Below are 24,097 nucleotides of genomic sequence, written 5' to 3' on the forward strand. Positions count from 1 at the left end.
GGTAGAGGTCTTAGATCCCCTTATAGATCAGAGGTTGCTTTAGGGCATAATCAAAATGTCATTCTTCCTGTAATTCTCAAAAGCTTTGCACTTGGTCCATACACAGCAAACTTGTTGAATGAAAGAGATTAGAGACTGAAATTCAGAATTCTGATGCTCTTTATCTCTGCTTGGGTGAAGAAAAGCTGTGGGACAAAGATACTTCCTGTTTTGCTTGCTCAGAGACTTGGGACTGTAGGGTATGAGCATCTAATTCTTGAGGGCCCTGAGGAGTGGTTCCCTGTTCCTTACAAGAGGACTGGAAGAGGTGGACCAGTTTCTGGCATTTAGGAAGGCTGTTAATGATCTTTCAAATTAGAGCTATGTGTTAGGTGTAGACAGAGAGTCACAATATCCTATTACTAAAGCAATCATTCGTGACTGTAACAAAGCCTCTCTCTGATATAGACATTGGCCAGCCACTGGCACTTTAGGAACTCTGTCTCTAGGCATCTTATTCCCTGGGTAGTCATAATTGCTGGATGCAATCATTCAAATTTTGCCTGAAATTATATGCAAGGGTGGCTTTCTTTTTATTAAACCAGAATTCTAGATACCAGCCTACCTGATTTGGACTATTAATTCTGATCACTTTGATAACCAAAATGACTGATAGTGCAAAGAAAGACTGTCAAATTGAATCTTCACCCCTGACTAATCATAATCCCTGCCATATGTCCTTGGCACAAATCGTGTTGCTGCCTGGGGCATTTCATCCTCTGCAGTGAGGCATGCTGGAAAATTGTGTTGGTGAGGACTGCTCTTGCCATTTTACACTTTGAAAGGGTACTGGAAGCTGTTTCCAAAAAGAGTGAAATTCAAGGCAACTATTTTCTCTGGTATTTGTAGGGTTGGAACTATAGAAATAAGGTGTCTTAGATTTGGTAGGTATGACAAGGTTTTAGTCTAACAAAAAATTCATCAAAAAATCATATTCAGTGTTTTCTCTACTAGCCAACTCTATCTAGATTTATTTACTAGTCTATTCACTATTAAAGGTTGAGCACTGTGAAAGAAAAGAGAATATGACTGTGTCTATAGGAAATGCACCCTACTGTGTGCTAAGTAATCTTTAGTTTACTAAAACTAGCTGACAGTACCCTATGCTACATAATCTCTAGTTTATAGCCTATAGCTGGCTCTACCATATAGAAAGCATTATTCCAACCAAATTCCTGAGTGCATTTTGACTTAGCAATAGATCTGGGAGCCCCCATCCTGTTTGGTCAAAGTATTTAGGTATTTATTTGATTGAGGTATTTAGATGCTAAGATGCAAAGTAATTATAGAGCATAGCACCTGATTCATTTTTATTTATTTGTTGGCTCTCTACATAATTTCTCAGACTTTTCTAATGATGGACAAAAATCAGAGAGATAATTTAACCTCTCTTTTGGATATGAGGAAGCCAAAAGTAGAGAGGTTAAGTAACTGCTTGAGGTAGTACAGCTTGTTAGTGGTATGCTAAGTGGTGATATGGTATTGCTTCTACCACATTCTTTTGGTCACAGAGTTGGCCCAGATGCATGAGGAGGGGAAATAAGTCCCAATTCCTGATCGAGATAATGGCAAAGCATTTGGGGCCATCTTTAGCATGCCATACTTAAAAAGCAGAAATGTTGCTTCATAACTTAACTTTAGACTCTTTAGGGGTGTTTACTGCCTTCTTAATTGAAAAAATTTCAGCCATTCTTTCTTCAAATTCTTCTTTTCTATTTTCTCTTTTCTTTCTGAAACTTCAGTTACATTTAGGTTAAACTCTTGATATTATTTCATAAGTCAATAAATATTCATTGTTTTTTAACCTTTTTTTTCTCTTCATGCTTTGTTGGGATTGTTTCTACTGCCTACCTTAAGATTCACTGTTTTGTTTTTCCGCAGTGCCCAATCTACTCTTAAGCCCATCCAGTGAATTTTCCCCTCTTTTCGTATTTATAATGGCTGTTTTAAAGTCCTTGTTTGGTATTTCCACCGTGTCTGGGTCATCTCTGGGTCTGTTTCTCTTGATATTTTCTGCTTATGAGCCCCCTTTTTTTTGTTTCCATGCATATGTAGGGATTTCTGATTGTACGCTGGAGATTATGAGCTCTGATACTGAAAGTCTTGGATTTGTTACTTTCTTTAAAGACTCTCAGCTTCTGTTTTCATAGGTAGTTAACTTACCAATCATTTGCTTTTATTGAAGCTTATTTTTGAGCCTTGTTAGGGTAGTTAGTTTTAGGTCTTGGGGTAGAATGGCCTTTTTAGAAGTCTCAGTTGAATGTCCGGGTTGATCAATGAGATCTGTCTACTTTAGCTGGTCAGAGCTGCTATATTGCTTAGCACTGTGTAACCTCCAGAATCTCCATTCAGCTTCTACTCCTTACGAACTATTGTCTACCAGGCCTTTCCTTGAGTATTGACCTGCCCATTTGCAGTTAATGACTCAAGAAGACCCCTATGCTGAATTCTGGAGCTCCTTCTATGAATAGCTCCCTTCTCTTTCGCTTACTTCACTGCAGATTCCAGCCATATCAGCATCCATTGATTCTACTTGCTGCCCCACCAGCCCCATGAGACTGCCATGCTCTACTTAGGCTCTTTTTCCTTGCCTGTGTTCCAAAAAATGACCCAGGCAAAGCCTCAGAGCTACTGTGTGAATTACCACGTGTATTCCTCTTCTTTCTGGGATCATAGTCATATATTACCTGTTAGCCCAATGTCTGTAAGCAGTTGCTTCATGTCTTTTTTTTCAACTTTTACATTGTTTACTGTGGGAGGGTTAATCTGGCATCTGTTATTCCATTGTAACAGAAATAGAAGTTCTCTTTCAAATCTATTGAAACAATAGATTTTTTTTAACAAATAGAAAATTTCTTATATTTAAAAAAACAAACTGCCATTCTACATCATGTTCAATAAATGACTTATCTGCAGTATCAGATACAGAGATGATTTTGTTAATGAACTAAAGACACCTATAGGGCTTTAACTATTGTCTTAAAAAACCCTTGATTTTAGGTCAAAATGGTACTTACCTTGACATGATAAGTTCTTTTTTCTGTGTTTGAGTTCTTTGCTAAAAGCCCTAGAATCCTGTTATCTAGTCTTCCTTATGAGAACTGACCACTTAAACCTCCATAATCTCATCACTGATATATAGACCTGTCTTCACCTAATGGGTCTGCATACCAGTTTTTCTAATCCTGTTGTTTTATCAATTAAGGTGTATTTTAGGCCCATCTCCCCCTAATTTAAATATACTTATATCCATTACAAGTATTGTTGGGCAGGAAAGATTAGTTACCACAACAGTCTGAGTATCTCCATGCAAGAATAATAAACTCCCTTGTAGTTGTTGGTGCTATATTGTATATTCTAGTTTAGAACCATTTTGAATTTGGGCCTGGTTTAATGGACTTCTCTGAGTGTATCTCTTTAGAAAATGGTATCTGTTCTCTTTGTTTCTGGGACATAGTTTTAGAACTGCAATATTTCCATTTTCCATATGGTTTTACCTTCAGAAAAGGCTGAGTAGTATCACATTTTTTAATATTTAGGTTTCCTTAGTGAGTCATGAAAATTAGCACGGGCTCACATGAGGAAAAAAATATAAATGGATCCTCTAAGAAACCTTGGTATATACATAAGCTGTTATTGAAATGATTGTGCATTCATTCAGAGAAGACTAGTGGTCTGAGGATTCATTATTACTCTGATTTGGTAAGTGTGATAGAGAACAGCAAAATATTTTATAGATAGATACTTTCTTATTCAAAAAGTAATCTAATTTTCTTTAAAACATGAACTTTTAATAATAATAATACTCACATGTACAAATACAAGCACAAAAGTATACTTACTCTTCAGCAATGTTCATTGAGCATATGTTAGACCCTGTTCAAGGTACTGGAGCTAAAGCAGTAATCCAACCAAAAAAAAAAAAAAAAAAAATCCCTGCTTTCCTGGAGCTTACTTTTTAGTGGAGGCAATTGACAAAATAAATAATTATTGTTATTATAAATATTATGTTAGGAAGTGTTCAGTGCTGTAGAAAAAATATGAATGTTGGGTAAAAGTGAGTCAGGTACAGCTGAGAGAGCTGAGTTAAGCAGGGTGGGCAGGGGAGGCTCACTGAGAATTTGTGCTCAGACTTTCTTTCGGTAAGTGTGGGGTGAGTCACACCGGATCTGGGGACAGAGCATCTCTGGCAGAAGGAATAATGATTGTAAAAGCTCTGAGGTGGCTCAAGGCCTTCAAAGTACAGCAGACACTTGTGTGTCTGGAGAAGAGGGCGTAGGAGGGGGAGTAATCGAAGAGGAGGTTCTCAAGGAAATAGGTATTGGGCTTGGGGGCTATTATAGTACCATACCCACTTCTCTCTCTCTCTCTGTCTCTGTCTCTGTCTCTGTCTCTCTCTCTTTTTCCACTTCTCTCTTAAAGCCAAAAAGTTCTAGCTCCTGATCCAGTAAGATGAGGTGTTTTCAAAACTCTCTTCTAAAAAATGTGCTTCCCTTTGCTGCTTCTCATGTGTATCCTGTGCCTCGAGCAGGTTGGGAGGGATAAAAGATCGAGAATCACTCTTCTTAGGTAAAGTAGTGTCCTCCCCACCCCTCCCCCCATCCTCCATATTCCTATTCTTTCTTTCTTTCTTTCTTTCTCCTTCAGGGATGTCCTTCTGAGTTGCCCAGAAATAGAGAGCTAAGAAAAAAAGATTATCAGAGGGCTCTGATTCAAGAGATTCCTCTTCTCTAATCCTCATGACCTAAGGCCCTGAGGGCTCTCCAATACTTAATTATAGTAGTGGCAGTGTTCTGAATAGAGCCGTCTCAAATTTGAGTATAGCACTAGGTACTGTGGAATGATTTTCGAGAGCCCCTGCTTATTATGGTGACAATTAGGAAGAAGAAAAAAAGCCATCAGTTTTATCTAGAAAGCATTTTAAGGAAGCATCAGTTATCTGAGTCATACCAGAAGCCATTTTAAAAATTTAAGTAGCCAAAAGAAATTATTTTTAACTTAATGCTGATAGAACAGATGTATTGCCTAGGGGAAATTATGAAAACTTTATGTGCTCTTTGGGGTCCCGTAAGCAATTTGGTTGGGGTCCTGGACCTCTAGCTGAGGGTGTGTTGTAAAGAGATTTATGGCCAGCATGAAGATCCTGTACTGAGTTTAGTTGCTCATCTGCCATCAGAGAAAGATTTTTTAAAGGGTCTGTTAAAATTGGACAAGATTGTACTTTGATTTTATATTTTCATTTTAATGGTAATAAGACAAATGACAACACACTGAGCCTGGTCAAAAGGTTTTTCTCTTTCTTTTCTCACTAACAACAGTGGGCATTATTTAGATATTAGCAGGGCTGTTTCTGCCCTCTGCCTGAAGGCAGGCTCTTTCAACTGTCTGAATAGTCCTGGGCCCCAGACCTGGCATCTCTCACTGTGGGATAGAAAACAGAGTGGTTGTCCGTGAAAGGGAAGTGGAGGTATTCTGACCCCTAGTATTGCTCTGCTAGGGCCAAAATTGTAGTCCAGAGTGACCTGCAGGCACAACTCTCTTATTTGGGACACCAAGGGGGCAGTTTTCACTTTCTTCTTTCATAAAGACATAAAAGCAAGCAGGCATGATTTCTAGACAGGGAGGCACGAAGCCCAGGAATTTGCAGACTTTACATGCTCTGCTCCCTGATGGCAGATGTACAGGCCATATTTTGGAAGTGTCACAGAGGTCTTGGTGTGCCTTGTGACAGTCAGTCTTAGCTGTGAGGATAAAAAGCTGCAGTTGCTCCTGAGTCTCAGGATCCATCAAGGGGAGTTTTTTGAGAGTCACCCTGAACATGGGCAGAATCAGGAGCCTAGAGAGAATTTTGGTAGCAATTGAGTCGAGGGATGTGTGTGTGTGTGTGTGTATGTATGTGTTTAAAGAAAAAAAATTCACTGGTACTTGTTAAAGATGGTAAGCAGACTTTGTGTAGGACCATTGTGATAGACATCAGACCACTGCAATAGGATTTTACAGTTAGGGTGGGGGATTGGGCTCAACTCTGAGTACAGCTTGGGCAAGTGGGAATTTATAGCCAAGGAGCAGGGTCAGGGGAGTCACTCTGTGGGTAGGAAATTACCAAGAATAAACATGAGGGGTAAGGAGGAATTTGGCTAAACTGACCTAACAGGCTTCTTGCTGAAGACAAGGCTGATCAGATATTACCTGGGCAATGTTGGAACATCAGGAACTAGATCAGATCAAAGTGATCAGATATGGAGGGTGGGAGGTTCTGGTTACATGGACTTAAGAGGGTTCTTGCTAGAACTGCATTTTACAAGGAGGTGCACAGATGGGCCTAAAAGAAGGTTCAGAAGTCTACATAAATTTGGTCAACTAATAATCTTTGTCAGCATGCATGTGTATGTTTATTTGTACATTTGTGTGTGTGTGTATCTGTGTGTGTCGGGGGGGGAGGGGGCTGATGGGTAAGAAACTCATACAGAGAAGAGTCATTCAGAAGATCTCCAGAAGGGGGGAGCTATAACGATACTCTATATTTTTAGAATTAAATGACCAAACAGTGGTGGGTCTGTAGTCATAAAACAGAAATTCAAGGAAGAACTGATTTTAGGAAGATCTTGCCTTCATGAAGCCTTTGTAGAACTTTCATCCTTCAATGATGTCTTCTTAAGCGATCATTTCTTAAGTGATTTTCCTCTTCTGAATTCCTATTCCCTTCTTTCCTTTTTATTTATTTTCATTTATTTATTTTTCCTTCTTTCCTTTTGAATTGTGTTTCTTGCCACGTTTCACCTTGGTAATTGATGTATGTGTACAAATCTTTCTAATTCAATTTTAACTTCCTTGGTGCAGGAGCTGTGCCTGGAGTGCCTTACTCTCATATACTTGGTAAATATTTGCAGGTTGAATGAATGCATTTCTAACAACTTCTTTCTGAATTTTGTTGATATTGTTGGTAAAAATTGTTATTAGTAAAGAGTAAACCTTTCAGTATTCTAAGTGGTTAATAATCATAGAATTAAAATGATAACATGATAAGTAGTAAACATCTTGAGTTTAAAAGACTTTTGATATATCTGTGTCATCATTGGCATTATAAATATACATGATTTTAGTATACTAATACTCATCTAACCTCAGTATCAAATGTTTTTGCTAGTAAAATAGGGTTCATAATACCTGCTTCATGTAACAGGGCTGTGATGATCAAAATTTTCAAAGCTCTTTGGAAAGTTAATTAGGTTACAAAAGGGCTGAGATTGTCAAGTACATAGTTAGTGTCTGAGATCTTACTGTTGTTATAATAGAAAAAGAGAAAAACATGCATGCACATCTATCTATAAAAGCTTCAGAAAGCACATGAGAATGATCGTACATGCTTTTAAGTACTTTATTCCTTGTTTTCATTAAATACTTTTTGTAAAAGGTCTTTTTTTTTATTTTTTTTTTAATTTTTATTTATTTATGATAGTCACACAGAGAGAAAGAAAGAGAGGCAGAGACACAGGCAGAGGGAGAAGCAGGCTCCATGCACCGGGAGCCCGATGTGGGATTCGATTCCGGGTCTCCAGGATCGCGCCCTGGGCCAAAGGCAGGCGCCAAACTGCTGCGCCACCCAGGGATCCCTGTAAAAGGTCTTTGTGGCTAATGATAATGATGAAGATGATGATACTAGTAATAATAATAGCTTTTGTAGCCTTACATAATTTATAAAATTACTGTATTATCTTGGATTTAACAGTTTATTAGGGGAGGGGACTAGCTCTTCTAACCCTAAGTTACTGCTAAAACAAAATGAGTCAAAACCAACCTCGAAATCATTTTAATGCAAATGTATTTAGTTAACATTATACCCAGTGTTCTGAAATACATTTACTGATTTTCACAAGACATTTGGAAATTAAAAAAAATATACAAGTGAAGTATTTGAGGAAATAAAGCATTCCATACATTCCCACAAGATGACAGTACCACTATAGTATGTTAGTGTTGTCCTTTTCTTGGCTGAGCCTTCTGTTTATGATTGTAGGAAGGCAGCTGGGCAGAGAGCAGTTCTGCCTCCTGCCTCTCCCATTCCCTCCCCTCTTCCCACACTTTGCACCCCCACAGTTCTGACTCTGAATTCTGGAATCCACTCTCCCAGGTGGTCCCCCAAAGCACCCGCAGGTGTTAGCACTGAGATTGTTAGATTGACAAGAGGGTGGCCTTCCGCATGGCAGGGGGTTTGCAAATATTGATTATCATATATCCAAACAACAGAAGTCATCCAAGGAGAGATTTTTTTGCTAATTTTATGGTTATTGTACATTTTTCCTCACAAATGTCTGCGTTATTATTTTGTGTTCTGATGATTCCAGAGACTAATTAGATAATCCTGAATTGACTGAATTAACATTCAAGAGCCTATAAAACTATCACATTACATCATGAATGCAGGTAACACTCGGAACCCAGAATCTTTGCTATCCCTTGCACCCCTAACGTTGGTAGTTTCCATGTGTACCTTCTCTTACAGTAAATAAAGTGCAGACTAGTATATGATGGATACCCTCATTGCAGTACTTACCATACTGTATTCTGATTTTGGTTACATGACTCCCTTCACCAATGGATTGTGGGCGTCTTGTGGAGAGGGTTATCATCTTGTTCACCCTTGTTCTTCCAGGGAAGGGTATCTACTGTACAATAGGAAAGCAATAAAGGAATGTGCATTCATGAAAAGTATGTGTTTGGTGGAGAGCCATTTAAAATTCCATAGATTTTGATAATTTATACTGCAAAGTAAAGTCTTATTTATTTGAGTGCCATTAATTTGAAAGCTAGATGTGATAAAAAGTTTTGTTAAAACCACTCCTCTCAAGATCATACATGCATCCTAGGAAAATGATATTTTTTGATACTTCCAAATAGACCTTATTTACCATTACAATTGATACAGTACTAAAATAATGGCATTTTATCAGAAATATTTTTAGTGCTTTTTACTAACTTAGAAGGGTTAACAGCTGTCTCACCTTGCTATCTGATTTCGAAAATTTTCAGTGACAGACTGAAATTCATCCTGGAAGAGCCAAAGAACCACAGGAGAAAAATACCAAAACAAAGTAGGAGACCGGTGAATCAGTGGTTTATAAAATAGTATTTACCAAACGAATGAATAAATGAATAAATCAATGTCTCCAAGGAGACAAAATTTACATGCATAAAATGTGAAATATTAACATAATGAGATAAGAGGCCAAAAAGGAATGTTACCAATTGGATTTCAGGGAAGAGAGGCAACATTGTAAAGGAAGAGCTCCATGAAGGAAGTGAACCCTAAGCTGATTATAAGGAAATGAGTCAATGTGAGAAAATAACAGTATCTGTATTTTTTTTTTTTTTTTATTGCTTTGGAACACATTACCACAAACTTAGTGGCCCAGAACAGCAGACATTTATTATCTGGCCATTTCCATGGGGCAGGATTCAGGACATGCTTGTTTGAATCCTCTGTTCAGGATCCTAAAGGCTGAAATCAAGGTGCTAACTGGGTGATGTTCTTTTCAGGGGCTTGGGGACATCTTTCAAGGCACAAAGTTATTGGTAGAGTTAATTCCTCACAGCTGTAGGACTGAGATCCCGGTTTTCTTGCTGACTGCCAGACAGGGTCCTCACTTATTCCTTTCTATGCCACTCTCTTGCAATATGGCAGCTTCCTTCTTCAAGGCCAGCAAAAGAAGCTCCCACTTCTTCTACCCTCTTTGAAATGATTCACTTGTTTATGTCAAGCCCACTTGGGAAAAACCTCCCTTTTGATTAACTTGAAGTCAACTGATTAGAGACCTTAATTATATCTGCAAAATCTCTTTGCCTTTGCCATGTATCATAACATAATCGTGGGAGTGATAGCTTTACACTTTTGCCATGCTCTGTTGACCAAAAGCAAATTACAATCCTGCCCACACTCAGGGTAATTGTACAAGGATGTGGGTCATTGAGGGTCACCCTACAGTTCTGCCTACTACAGTGTCTTCTTTCGTAAATGATTCTGTTATTTGAACATGTTTTAAGAGTGAGGTGTTTTTTTGTTTGTTTGTTTATTTAAGGTTTTAGAAAATGGGCCCTGGGTGTCACATGCCAGGCTAAGAAAAATGGACTCTGAACTTGGAGCTTTTACTGACGTCTATGAGGGGGACCAGCTGTACACAATTATTAAGGGGATGGAAAAGATTCTAGAGTGAGTTATAATTAGAGAAGCCTACCTCATCATTTTGAAACATTGCAAGAGCTTCCTAACTGGTCTCTTACCTGCTGGTCTTTACTCCCTCACATCTGCCTTGACTTGCCAAGGTGATCTTTTCAAATGCACATCCAACCATACCACTACCCTTAAAATACTTGTGCTGGCTACTAGATGGAACCAAGCTCTTCAGCCTCCTAGGAAGGGGGCTTCATGTCTGGACACCGCCTTCATCGGTCCTTCCTTCACGCTCAACTGAGGCAGTGGCAGGAAGGGCTGAGAGGAAGGGATGGATTTGAAAGACAATGAGTTCGTAGAATTACCTGATTGTGATGAGTGTGAGGATGAGGCTGCTACATGCCTGCAAATAGGACTGCAGGCGCAGTAGCAAATGTAGGAGAGAAGAAGAGTGAGTTTGAGGTCGCCACAGAACATCCTCACACCCCTAGGACTTGTTGCAGGTGTGGCTCTCTACTGGTACTGTGGGATCTGTAAAAGAAGGGCCAGGCATGACCTCTACAGAGATGAGAATCCACGCGGCATTAGGAAATTATGGATTCACAAGAGGAGAGGGACAATAGGAGGCCTCTCACCAGTGGTAGATTATAGGAGGTGAGCTAGTAAAGATGTTAGTTAACAGCTAAATGCAGTTTTCTGCATTCCAGGAAGTACCTGGTAAAAGCCACAACAGATAAACCATTGCTTTTCATTGTTTCTGTGGCTTTAACGTTTAAACAGTGGGAGGACTAATTTGGGAATGCCTAAAGAAATATCAGGGGTCGCCTGGGTGGCTCAGCGATTGAGCATTTGCCTTTGGCTCAGGTCATGATCCTGAGGTCCAGGATCGAGTCCTATGTTAGGCTCCCTGCATGGAGCCTGCTTCTGCTCTGCCTGTGTCTCTGCCTCTCTCTCTCTCTCTGTGTCTCTCATGAATAAATAAATAAAATCTTTCAAAAAAAAGAAAAAAATATCAGCAGGAGGGTTTTTGTTTTTGTGTTTTGTTTTTTGTTTTGTTTTGTTTTGTTTTTTTTGCAAGAGAGGTTTTAAAGTTGTCCTGGTTATCTCAAATTAAGTTTGTCTTTTCAGATGTCTTTGGTCACTTGGCCTTACACGATCTGGTTGCAAATCTTGAAGTTCTTTCTTTTGTGCTCGTTTTGAACTATGTGGAAGCACATGAGTTTTTCTTCTGCTGCTTTCTATTTCTTCTGGAGGATGTGGGGCCAAAAATGTGTTTAAGCTGTTCTGGTCTGCCTTCCTGAAATGGGACACACTCTAGGGAGGATGCACAAAATGGGATGCTATTTTCCTTCTTAACGGAAGATGGATTCTAGCCTCCACTCATCTTTTTTCCTATATAACTAAGTAGAATCCACTGTATCAGTGCCCAATTTCTAGCTCACCTGGTTCTTGTGATTCCTTCCGTGGTCGTTTAAATACTGCCATTGCTTTGGGCCTGCAGGCTAGTGCCTGCGCTGCTGTGGCAGCAGCCCGTGGAGTTCACACGGCTGCTTGCTGTGGCTGGGTATGGCTCCCTGCTGGTGCCAACACTGCTCCCCATGAAGTGTGCCCCTGCTGGCATGACTCCTTACCAGGGGGCGCCTCTGCTGCTTGCTGGTACCCTCACTGCCTGTGAAATGCATTCTCACTGGGCACACAAAGACACTCGCTGAAAGTCCTTTGTACCCCTTGATTAACTGCTGAAGTTCAAGCCGCTGTTTCAAAGCCCCTTTACTTTGGGAACATACCTTCTGATAGGGAATTGATAAAGCCATAACAGAGGGCTAATAGGTAGAAAGAGGCACTGGTCCTGATGTGCTATTTCTTCCCTGGTAAAGCCTGCAAACTCATAAACTAGACACTGATGCATCAGGATTTTCCCTCCTCCTTTCGAGAAACAGGGTCCAAGCCCTTTCAGTTGAGGTTATTGGGAGGCTAGCCAAAGTTATGGGCATACTCTTTGAGTCTAGTTTTCTTGGGCCTGAAAGTGTGATGGGGGCAGGTGAAAAGCCTCTGTAGTAAGCTTTGATGAATTTGAGTCTTCCCTTTAGTGACAGGTCATCTGTTCATGTTCTCCAGAAATGGTCTTCTCTCATGGTGGGATCTCTCCTCCTCCTACAATGTCCCAAGTTCCTTGGGACTCTGACACATCCAGTCCTGACCTCTCTGGATCTCTTAGCCTAGGTGATGCTAAGTGATGCTGTGATAACAATCCTCCACCCTATCACACACACATACAAACACACACACACACACACCCCAAATCTCAGTGGCTTCATGCAGTGGAGTTTTGTCACTTGCACAGTCTCCATCCTATGGCATTAGCATCTGAAATACATGCCTTCTGTATTAGTTTCCTAGGACTCTCAAACAAGGTACCATAAGCTGGGTGTGTTTAAAAATCAGAAATGTATTCTCTCACCATTTTGGAGACTGGAAATCCAAAATCAATGTGTCAGCAAGGCTATGTTCTAAAGGCTCTAGAGGAAGACCCTTCCTTCCTTGCTTCCTTCTGAATTCTGGTAGTTGCCATCAGTCCTTGGGGTTCCTTGACTTATAGATGCATCCCTTTAATCTCTGCCTCTACCTTTACACAGCCATCTTCCCTGTGTCTCTGTGTCTCAATTTCCTTCTTTTTGTAAGAATACCAGTCCTTACTTAGTATTCACCCTAATCAGTGTGACCTCATATTAAATTGATTATATCTGTAAAGATCTTCTTTCCAGAGAAAAAAATGAGTGGGAAATATCAGAAAGGGAGACAGGACATGAGAGACTCCTAACTCTGGGAAACGAACTAGGGGTGGTGGAAGGGGAGGTAGGCAGGGGGTGGGGGTGACTGGGTGATGGGCACTGAGGGGGGCACTTGATGGAATGAGCACTGGGTGTTACTCTATATGTTGGCAAATTGAACACCAATAAAAAATAAATTTATATTAAAAAATAGGGAAAGCAAAAAAAAAAAAAAGATCTTCTTTGAGACACAATTCAACCCATAGCACTGCAAAGTTGTAGCTGAGGAAAAGAGAGACAGAAGACATCCCATAGCTCTTAACAGTCTCATCTTAGAAGTGATATATGCTGGTTTTGTTTACAGTCCACTAGCCACAGCATGGTTCCAACATAACTGCAAGGGAAGATGGTAAATTCAGGGAAGCACACGGGTATTTAGTGAGAATTACTGGTCTCAGTCACATCCTTGACTAGCTCATTTCTTCTGATTCCCAGAAGGTTCCTGAGCACACATGAGGCTGGATAGTCTCTGTGTCCTGTAAAATATCTATGAAGGAATATCATATGATCCTGCAAAGCATATTAAAGGAATAGACTTGGACACTGAGCAAAGGAAAGAAAAGAAACGGTTTATATTATCTGCAAAACTATCCCATATTTGTTTGGTTCTTTGGATCATCTTAATCCAGAGAATCCAAAACGGTGGGTAACAGGTTGGATCTAGACTGTAGATGTCATTTGTGTGAACAACACGATGTTTAAGGAATGTGAATAAAGATCTAGATATTTTTCCTTGAACAACTGGAAGATATGATAACATCTGGGCCCATGTTTGCACAGAAAATCAGTAATAGGAAAACACCCAAAGAAGGTCTGTTCCTTGTATAGTCCCATCTTTACAGTTCTCTCTACTTCCCACCATTCCCTATAGTATCGCCTACATTGAGGCTCAGTATCAGTTCTTATTTATCTTTGTGCTTTCGCCATTATTTTCATATCTCTTATCACATTCTAGTGCTTGTAAAGGATTAAGCAATACCCAAAAGCTTGAGCTGTGCATGAACTCACGACTTGGAGGCTGATTCCTGCTTTAGCCATCTGCAAAGGGAAAACTCCTCCTGTGTTTCCTTCATTCTCTCCATTCCTGTGGAAACCCAACACTTCTGACAGTGACCTGTGGGATTTCCGCAGCAAGCAATTCTGAGGCACTGGCTGGGTCTCCTACACTTCAACTCAATTCAATTCAATTTTGACACTATGTACCTAGAGATAGGATTGGACCCCACAAGTTATGGGCTCATTCCCACAAAACTCTCCATCATACACTCTTCAGGTGCCAGTCACAAATTCAGGATATCACCTGAGCTTTTGACCAGTATATATCGGGCTGTAAATCGGAAAGGTTCGTACCACTTCCTCCTCAGGTTTGATTAATTTGCTAGAGAAGCTCACAGAACCTAAGAAAACTGTTTACTTACTAGATTTTTTTTTTAAATAAAAAGACATAATTTACAAACAGCCAAACAGAAGAGATGCATATTGTAAGGTATGGGAAGGAGCACAGAGCTTCCATGCTCTTTCTGAGCATGCCATGCTTCCCCTATCTTCACATGTTCACCAACCTGGAAGTTCTCTGAGTCTCATAGTTGAGGGATTTTTATGGAGGCTTCATAATGTAGGCATGGTTGATTAGATCATGAGCCTTCAGTGATTTTTTTTAAAGATTTATTTATTTATGATAGACACAGATAGAGAGAGGCAGAGACACAGGCAAAGGGAGAAGCAGGCTCCATGCCGGGAGCCCGATGCGGGACTCAATTCCGGGTCTCCAGGATCACGCCCTGGGCCAAAGGCAGGTGCCAAACCGCTGAGCCACCCAGGGATCCCCAGCCTTCAGTGATTGACTCAATCTCCAGACTCCTCCCCAGAGGTTAGGAAGTGGGGCTGAAAGTTCCAACCATCTAATCACATTGATGGTTCCCTTGGCAACCAGCCTCCATCCTTAGGTTACCTAGGGGTTTTCCAAAAGTTACCTTAGTAACATAAATGCAGTTGTAAAGAGAAGGTCTTGTTATGAATAGCAAGACACCCATTTTACCTTTATGTCTCTGAAACACTTTAGGAACTAAGGACAAAAGATCAACTATTATAATAAAAGATGCTCCTATGGCCTTTATATAGGAAATCACGAGTTTTAAGAGTTGTGTGTCAGGAATAGTGGATAGGGACTAAATATGCATTCCTTACTATAAATCAGAGTATCACTCCATCTGCAATAGTTGTGACTTAAGGTAACTGGTTGACAAAAACCTGGAAATACCTGTGATGGGGATAGGTGTATAAATGTTTGCAGTGAAATACTTGCAATTGGGGTAGTTGCATAAATTTGAATATGATTAACAATGCATGTTGACTGAAGTAAATCCTTATTGATACAGCTTTTTTTATGCCTTTTCTCCCCTTTTTAGACCATTGGAACGATCCAGTGAAGATGTGGATATAATCTTTACGAGGCTGAAAGAAGTTAAAGCTTTTGAGAAATTTCACCCAAATCTCCTTCATCAGATTTGTTTATGTGGTTATTATGAGAGTCTGGAAAAAGGAATAACATGTAAGAAATGCAACTTCAGTGGTGTATTTTCATGTATGGTTTGTGATCATTTGTAGTTATCCAATGGGGATAGATAGTACATGGAGTATTTATTTGCCAAATATTTGAGCTTCAACCAAAGGCATTAGGTTATGGGCTAATAACCTGATTTTTACTCTCTTTACTTTGTTTACTTGGTTCCACGTAAGCATTTCCTTAACTTTGTTCACAGCATATAAATGTTCTTCCAGGGTAGCCTGCAAGATGGAGCTGGAAGGATTCAGCTAAATCCTTAGAAACATAGTTATTTTCTTTACCCCAAGAAATATGTGAGTCAGTAAGAATTTAAATAAAGATAAAAGGACTCTTAATGAATGTTAATAGTAATGTTTGAATCAACCTAGTGGTATCAATCTATTTCAGGTGTGAATAAGGGGCAGGGAAAGAAAACAAGAAGATGACAGCTGCATTAAAAAAAAAAAGTATTTTCTCATTAAAAATTAATGCTTTTCCATCTGTTGGGACACTTTTATGATGCAGTAACAGGAAGTTCCATCCAGTGGGGTTAAATATCAATTATTCCTACAAGGAGGGAAAAATCAATTACACATATTCAAGAAGTCTTGAGATAGGATGGGTTCAGAGTTAGTTAGTTAAATGACTTGAAGACATTACTAAGGTCACATCTCTCTCCCATTTTGTTTTTGTTTTTGTATATGTTTTGCTTTGAATCCTCAGGTGTTGACTTTTATTCTCAGACTTGACCCAAGTGATTCAAAGACAGCTATAGCAATTAGAGGCATCACATGTGTTGGGAGGGGAAAAATCCTCCCTACCCCTTGTGGTTCTTTTGGCTGGGCTAATAAATTGACATAAAACACTTTAATGGGATCAAAAATTATATTAAATTTCATAGATATGGTGGCCTCGTAGATATGGGATCTAAGATGTGACCAAAGCAAGCTGTTTAGATGCTTTTTAGATAAAGAAACAGTAAGTTTGTGGAAAAACAACAACACAAAGAAACTTATACTTGGATACTAATTAGTGAAGAAACTAAGCAGAGTTTATTTATATAGCCTTCTTGGCCCTGAATTCTGTATGTTTGGTAATAATGTGTAACTCCTGATATACGAAGGGTTCCTTTCACATGGGAGACTTATTTCCTACTTTCCAGGGGACAGAGAGGAGAGTCAGAGTGTCCTTGCACTGACTGTTTCCCAAATAACTTTGATTCAAAATAATCAACATGCCTCTTTGGCATATTTTGCCCATCACATGACAATACAAAGATATCCTGCTGTAGGACTATTTCTTTTTGTGTCTGTTTTCAGAAGACCTCCAGTAGACTTCTGTTTCATTGGCCAGAATTACATCATATACCCACATTAAAACCAGTCACTGTCAAAGATAATGGGATGACTGAAATTGGTTTGGACCAATCATGATTGCTTTACTGGATCTCACATCAAGCAAGAAACTCGATGCTCTGAGCTCTTAGTCCTGTGGAGGAGGATGGAAACTTGTATAAAATCTGTGTAAACTTAGATAAGAGGAGAGAAGGGCATGATTCTGAGTGGGAGACCAACACTGTCAAACATTATTGTAGAAAATTTGGAAGACAAGCAAAAGTAAAAATCACAATCCCCAAACTCAGAAATTGCTATTAACATTTTGTATCCTTCAAGATGTCTTCCCACATGTCTACACACAAACTTGGTCATGCTTATATTTAAAAAATTATTGATACATATTGTTTTCAAAGTGGCATTTATTTTTTACTGATAATCAGAAACTTTATTATTATTATTATTATTATTATTATTATTTTTAATCAGAAACTTTATTATTTGGGGATGAGACTCTATTTTCTGTTTCCTAAGGCCATTTTCAAAATGAATCTTCCATGATTCATTTTGTAATGTAAAATTGATTGGCAAGTGGTAATGTCTTTTGGGGCCAAGCAGTTCATGATAACGCCAAACTAAATCACTTACAAAGGCTAGGAATAGCAGAGTTACTGGAAAGGCCGGCTATGAACTCATCAGTCTCTCATCTTAAGCTTATTACTGCACTTGTCTAGGATGCCATTGTTGTTCTTATCTTTCCACAGCATGTCTTGGGAGTTTAGAACAGCTTGTCATCATTATCATGGCTCCTAGGAGCTTACTCTTATGCAAGGAGCACTGGCCCTGCCAGAATTCAGCTGTCCCACTGAGTTGTCATGTGATTTAAATTGAGTCACTTGATCTCTGACTCTAATTGTGAAAAGAATTTTAAAATAACAGATCATTCAATCTAGTTATTCAGCCAGAATATTTAAAAGGATAGTTGGATTTGTATGAGATTTTTGAAACAGTGTTTCAGAATGATTTTCGAAATTACTGGTCTTAATGTGAGGATATGAGAACTAAAGTTCTATCTAAATATCTAAATGTTTTCTCTCTGAGTACAAAAGTAAAGCAAAATCAGGTTCAGAAATTTCTAATGAGAGTCATTTCCAAAGAGTAGATAATGCCTAATGCCTAAAAGCAGTGAATTTACAAAACATATAAGAAAACAAGCAGTGATAGTGGTAGTTAAAATTTTGAAGGCAGATTTTATTTTTCTTACTCATTTGCTGTTTAGCTTAAAGGAGACATATTCTAAAAATACATTGCTTTTAATATAAGTAGATTTAGGAAACTGGGGTTGTAGACTAGTATTTTGTTGAATCAACTAACCTTGTTAATATGTGCCCCATCTAGAGTAATAATTTTCCAAGAATCACAGTACCATGAAATGTATTTAAGATAAATTACATAAAACATCAATGAATTCTTCTTAAATTCAAAGGATCTTATAGCATTTAGGATTATCATCCCTTAATACTACTCTTTAAATATAAGAGTTTCCTTTATTTACTTATTTATTTTTAAAAATTTACTTATTTGAGAGAGGGAGTGAGCGCGCATGAGAGAACACAAACAGGGAGGAGCAGAGGGAGAAGTAGAAGCAGACTCCCTGCTGAACAGGAAGCCTGACATGGGACTTGATCCCAATACTCCAGGATCATGATCTGAGCCAAAGGCAGACACTCAACTGACTGAGCCACTCAGGTGCCCCAAGAGTTCCTTTTAGTAGAGTTCCACTTCAAAGAATAAATAGGATACAGCTCTGTGGACAGATGAGGAGAAGAGAAATATGTCATGCTTTTATGAGAACAGATAGAGGAAGGGTGATGAGCTTTGCTAGATCCAGGTCATGCTTATAATGATCAGTGGTCATACGGTAAAACCAACTTACATTTGGTACATTTACCTTACTGTTTCTTTTGCAGTATTTCGCCAGGGTGATATTGGAACAAACTGGTATGCTGTCCTGGCAGGGTCTTTGGATGTTAAAGTGTCTGAGACCAGCAGTCACCAGGTGAGATACTTTATTCTTTTTTTTCTTTAAGTAGGATTTATTATTATTATTTTTAAAGACACATGAGGCCTATATCTTTTATGCCATCAAAGTTACATTTTCAAACTCCTTCCCTCTTTTCCATAGGAAGGAGTTTGACAAGGGTTTGTTGAATTCTTCTGTTAAGTCACCCAACAAACATACATACTGCATATCTTCCATGGTTTGAGTATGGTGACAGGTGTTGGAACATGAGGTGCAGGAACCCAATGCTTGTCTTCTGGGAGCTTGGTATCTATTGGAAATGCAAATGATTCAATTGCAATATGATAAATTGCTGTCATATAAATTGAAATGTAAGCAAAGGGGACAATCAAGTTTTTCTAGGTTTTTCCTCAGATTCTTCTTCCGTCTGGTATCCTTACTTTCCTTTGTCCTGGAAGTGATATCCTTATCAGCCTTGGAGGCACTGCAGTGATGCAGGGGAAATGAGGTTGATGCAGTCTCCCTATAAATCTCTCACTGTTTCTCTGCCTTATCTTCTCAAATGTGGAAGAACCAATAAGATATTTTTTTTCCAAAGTGTGGAACTTGCTTGCTTGATCTTCATTAATGACCTCTGAGAAGCTTAGCATCCTAGTAGATAACACTGATTTTGTCTCCTTCCTCCTACCCCCACAGTGTTTATGAATATTTAAAATTGAACTCAGACAATCCTTTCACATCTGCAGTGACCTTTGCTCATCCTTTTTCCATGGGGCCCAAATGTACAGAACTTTCACTTCGGAGCCAAGAACCTTAAATCTCTAAATGCCACCTTCAAGCCTCAGTTGAAAATGGCCCAAGTTTTCTATCTGCGTATTCAGCATTCATATAAAAACTATGGGAAGGGAATTGGATAATTATAAAATAAAAATAATTATAAAAAATAAATTTATAAATCAGTTAAAGGGACAAATAGCCTGCAGCCAAATACCATGTTTAAGACAGTGCTTCTGAGCCATTTTCATATGTAACACACTTCAAATGTGAGAAACATTTATGATGCACTAAATTTGGGATTTAAATTTTGTAGGAACATGTGTGTATATTGGAGTTATGGGCAGTTAACCATCTAAAAATGGAAAAGTATCCCAAAGATAATGTTGGTAAATGGGCATTTGGAGTTTAGAATATGGTTGCCAGTGTTATTCCCATTGTTATGGATGGTTAGAGTCTCAGGCCAGTGCCCAAGTCCTGCTTAACCCTTAGATACTTTTTCTGTGCATCACTGCATAGAAAGTTCCATTGAAAACGGCCTGGAACTTGTGCCTTTCAACTTGTTGGGACTATCCCTCTTCCCCTCTCTCACAGAGCCAGTTTTCTCCAGAGTTCAGAAGGCCAATGTGAGAGGTGATTTTTATTCTTGTAAGATGCCTCAGTTACTCAATGGAACTGAGAACAGCTAGTGTTCTTGGATATCTGTCATGTGCAGGGCAGTGTTCTAAGCACCTAATAGGTATTTATTTACTCCTTTATCCCTCACAACAACCCTACAGAGTAGGTCATATTACTGTTCTTGTTTTACAGAGGAGGAAGTGAGGCCCTGACTCGTTAAATAATTTGCCCCAAGTAACATATCTAGAAATTAGGGGAAACAGGACTCAAACCCAAGAAGTCAGTCACCTGAACATAGGCTCTGAGGCCCGGCTCTGTGCTTTTGACTGAAAAGAAATGTGATGACTCCTGCAACTTCCCTCTCTCTGCTATTTGTCATCTTTTCCCATTTCCCCATGTCTCTTATCTCTGCACACCTTCCACCGCAGACTGCTTGCTGTCCCGGTGGGAACCCTCAGGCTCCTTGCTCAGAACTATTCCTGATGCTTACCGTGACCAGGTCACCTGTGTGGAGGTGTAGAGGAGACAGGGCCTAGTAGAGGATGATTCTCCTCAATCCTCTGGGTGGTCCTGGATGGGTGATGATAGAGAGAAGAGAGGAACTGAAAAGAGAAGGTGAGGAAAGAGAGAAAAGGGGAGGAAATGAGAATTAAGGAGGAGAAAGGTGAGAAGGGAAAGAGAGCACGGGGAGGAAGAAAAGAAGAAAGGCAGAGCAGATGTACCTAAGGGATGAGAAATAACATCAACATAGATGCGCCGACACATCAAATGTTCAAAGCTGACATGAGATTTTGATGGTATTAAAATAGGATTTGTCCAGGTGCTCCTGGAATATTGCCCTGGACTAATTCTCTCTCACCATGGGGTCCTAGCAAAGAACAGCTGAGTAATACTCTGTTGTTAGCTGTGGGATTTTTAAAATCTTAACAAGCTTTTAATGTCAGCTGTGGTTTTGACCTCAGACCTATGCTGAGAACTTTCCTAAGCTGGGCTTGGTCTTGGTCTTCTCTTAAGTTATTGGGAATTCTAGCTTTATACCAAAGCTGGCTTACTGCCTTCTCTGTGTACTTCCCCCTGTATTGTCTAGCCAGGGTTTTCTGGATATATCATTTATATCATTGAGATGCATGCAAGAGAAAGCTCATTGACTTCTATATCCTCCAGCCTTCCAGAGAGAAGTCAGAGCTGGTCACTTGAAGGATATGGTTGCAGCAACATGGGAGGAGGAAGCTAAAAAGAATGACCAAGATGGCTGGATCTCCTCCCATGGCAAGTTGCTTGACAGGGAGAAATAAAAAAGCCATTTCTACCTGTGCTGGCCTTGTAATGGGCTCTGGATCTCTGCCCACTGGGGATGTGGCCAAATCAGGGTGATGAGTTAGCCAATCAGAATACTATTGTCTATGAGTCAGAATTCTCCAGAGAAATAGAACAAATAGAAGATGGGCAGATAGCTAGCTAGCTAGCTAGATAGGTATTTATTTTAAGGAATTGGCTCATGTGACTGTGGAGGTTGGTAAGTTTGAAATCTGTATGGCAAGCCAGATGGCTGGAGATCAGGGAAAAGTTGATGCTGCAGTCTTGAATCTAAAAGCTGGAAATGCCGGCAGATTTCCCATATTGCAGTCTGGAAGCAGAATTCTGTCTTCTTTGGGAAACCTCAAGGGAAACATGCTTACTTTTAAGTAAATCCTTCAAGTGATTGAATGAAACTGACCCACATTATGGAGGACAATCTGCTTCAGTTGAAGTCTACCAATTGTGCATGTTAAACACATCTGAAGATATTGTTTACAGCAAAATGTAGACTAATGTTTGACTAAGCAACTAGTTACCATAGTTAAGCCAAGCTGACACATAAAATTAACCATCAGGTACCCCAGTGGGTAGTGAAATGGGCTTGGGTAATGGGCCATGGGAGGAAAGCAAGGAAATACCTACAATTGCTAACTAAGAATTCAGAGACCAGCAACAACTTTGCTAAGTGCCTTCCATGTATCTTACATGTTAGGGGTTCTGTGTGTATCATTTCTAGGCATTCATGTCCTATTTTACAACTGGGCTTGAAAACAAGGCTCAGAGACATGAGGTGTCACTTTGCCCGGGCCACACAAATGTGCATGGCCAAATGAAGATCTGAATTCAGGTCTGACATACTCCAAATTTCATGTTCTTCCTGTTGTTCACACAGAAAGAAAAGGGAAGTAGGGCAGTAGTAGAAGAAACAGAAGAAAAGTTAAAAGAGACTAAAAGCAAATTAAGGAAAGAGAAAAGAAGTAACCGCACAGAAGTGTGAAATCTTTCAAAGTGAGTAGGGCTGTTTGTTGCTAGCCTGCCCCTCCATTTTCATTCAAGTCTCTCCCTGACCTGTGTGCCTTTCTTCTCATCTGAGAGTCAGAAGTCAAAGATGGTAGTGATAAATTCCCAAACCTGTCTCTGAGTTTCAGAAATACCCTCTGATATTCTCAGTAGGGTATTAGCTGAGCCAGAATGGTGGACATAGACCATGGTAATGGAGCACCCACTACAGGTAGTTGTGTGAAAAGCACTTCTCAAGCATTATTTTGTTGGCTACTCAACTACAATTGGCCCTTCCTGGTTTGGTGCTATTATTAGTGTCATCTTACAGGTAGACGCTAAATAAAGGTCACACAGCCATTAGGTATCTGAGCCAGTTCTCCATGATTCTGGGGCTCAAGTTCTTGACCATTATGGTTGTACAGGTGCTAACCAGAAGTAATAATGAATGTGGGGAGAAGCTTTCCCCCTGTAGCTCCTGCAACCACTGGCCTGATTCCAGCTCAGAGCTCCACATCTCTCACCTCCAGGCCCATCTTACAGGTGTTTGCTCCACATGAGACATGCTGTTGGGGAAGGTCCACTTCTCACACTCTGTTGGGCTGCTGCTGGGATGCGGAGGCCTCCTTCCACCTTTTAGATCATGAGTTAAATGAGCATGGCCCATCCGTTCAAAAGGTTTCTGCGTTAGAGGGTGGGATAGATACATACGGATGATAAGGCGGGGTGGGGGGGAGATTAAGGCACTGTGTACAAAGTGGAGGTGACAGGATTAGCATTTGTGTTGATGGAATGTATGAGGGCTGAAGGAAAGTGAGGATCCTGATTTGAATGAAGAGGTAGATGGTGATGCCACTAATTGAAGTAAGGAGCACACAAGAAAAAAAAAACGCTTCATAGATTCTGATATAGTATTTTTATGTCATACACTTATTAGGCATTCTTGATTTGATGGAATTTTTTTCTGAGCAAAATCACTCTATTTCTTTTATATGGAGATAGGAAGATATAACTTCACATAAATTTGAAGAATACAAAAGGCATAAATATTTTGGCTCGTAAATTCATATTCTCTTTCTGCCTGTTTTAATATAATACTACTTTTTCTCTGTTTTCATCATTCCCCTATACCTTTTTGCTTACTAGGTTAAGAAAACAGAGCTTGCCTTCTTTATGATAGCTTGGTCAGATTATTCTTGAATTCTTTGAATTCTAGGTTGAGGGTCACACTTACATCTCATTGGTGGCATGCTACGAGCATAGTAGTAATAACTCTCATCATTTAGAAAGCATTTCACTTACATTGTTTTGTTTGAGCCACCCTAGTAGACAGACCCAACTGTGTTGTATCTTGCTCAAGTCCCAGGTGAATGAGTGGTCTGCTGAAGACGACACAGTGGGAACCCGTAGAGCTGGAAATCAGCAAGACTTCCTTACCCAGTCTAGTGCCCTGCTCTTGACATCCTT

General features: G+C 39.6%; 1 protein-coding gene across 4 annotated transcripts in view; it reads left to right on the forward strand.

Moving 5' to 3' along the window:
- Positions 1 to 24,097, forward strand: part of RAPGEF4 (Rap guanine nucleotide exchange factor 4) — a 283,291-nt gene that overhangs the window by 31,835 nt on the left and 227,359 nt on the right. For 3 of the 4 annotated variants that reach the window (XM_025460193.3, XM_025460194.3, XM_049106225.1), the window contains exons 2-3: positions 15,447 to 15,589; positions 18,888 to 18,976. In XM_025460193.3, the coding sequence (XP_025315978.1) occupies positions 15,447 to 15,589; positions 18,888 to 18,976 (232 nt within the window). Of the gene's footprint in view, positions 1 to 15,446; positions 15,590 to 18,887; positions 18,977 to 24,097 lie in introns of those variants that run through there. The other variant, XM_049106224.1, reaches the window with a different exon arrangement.

This window comes from Canis lupus, chromosome 36 (genome assembly GCF_003254725.2).
Source record: "Canis lupus dingo isolate Sandy chromosome 36, ASM325472v2, whole genome shotgun sequence".
Taxonomy (NCBI): Eukaryota; Metazoa; Chordata; class Mammalia; order Carnivora; family Canidae; genus Canis; species Canis lupus.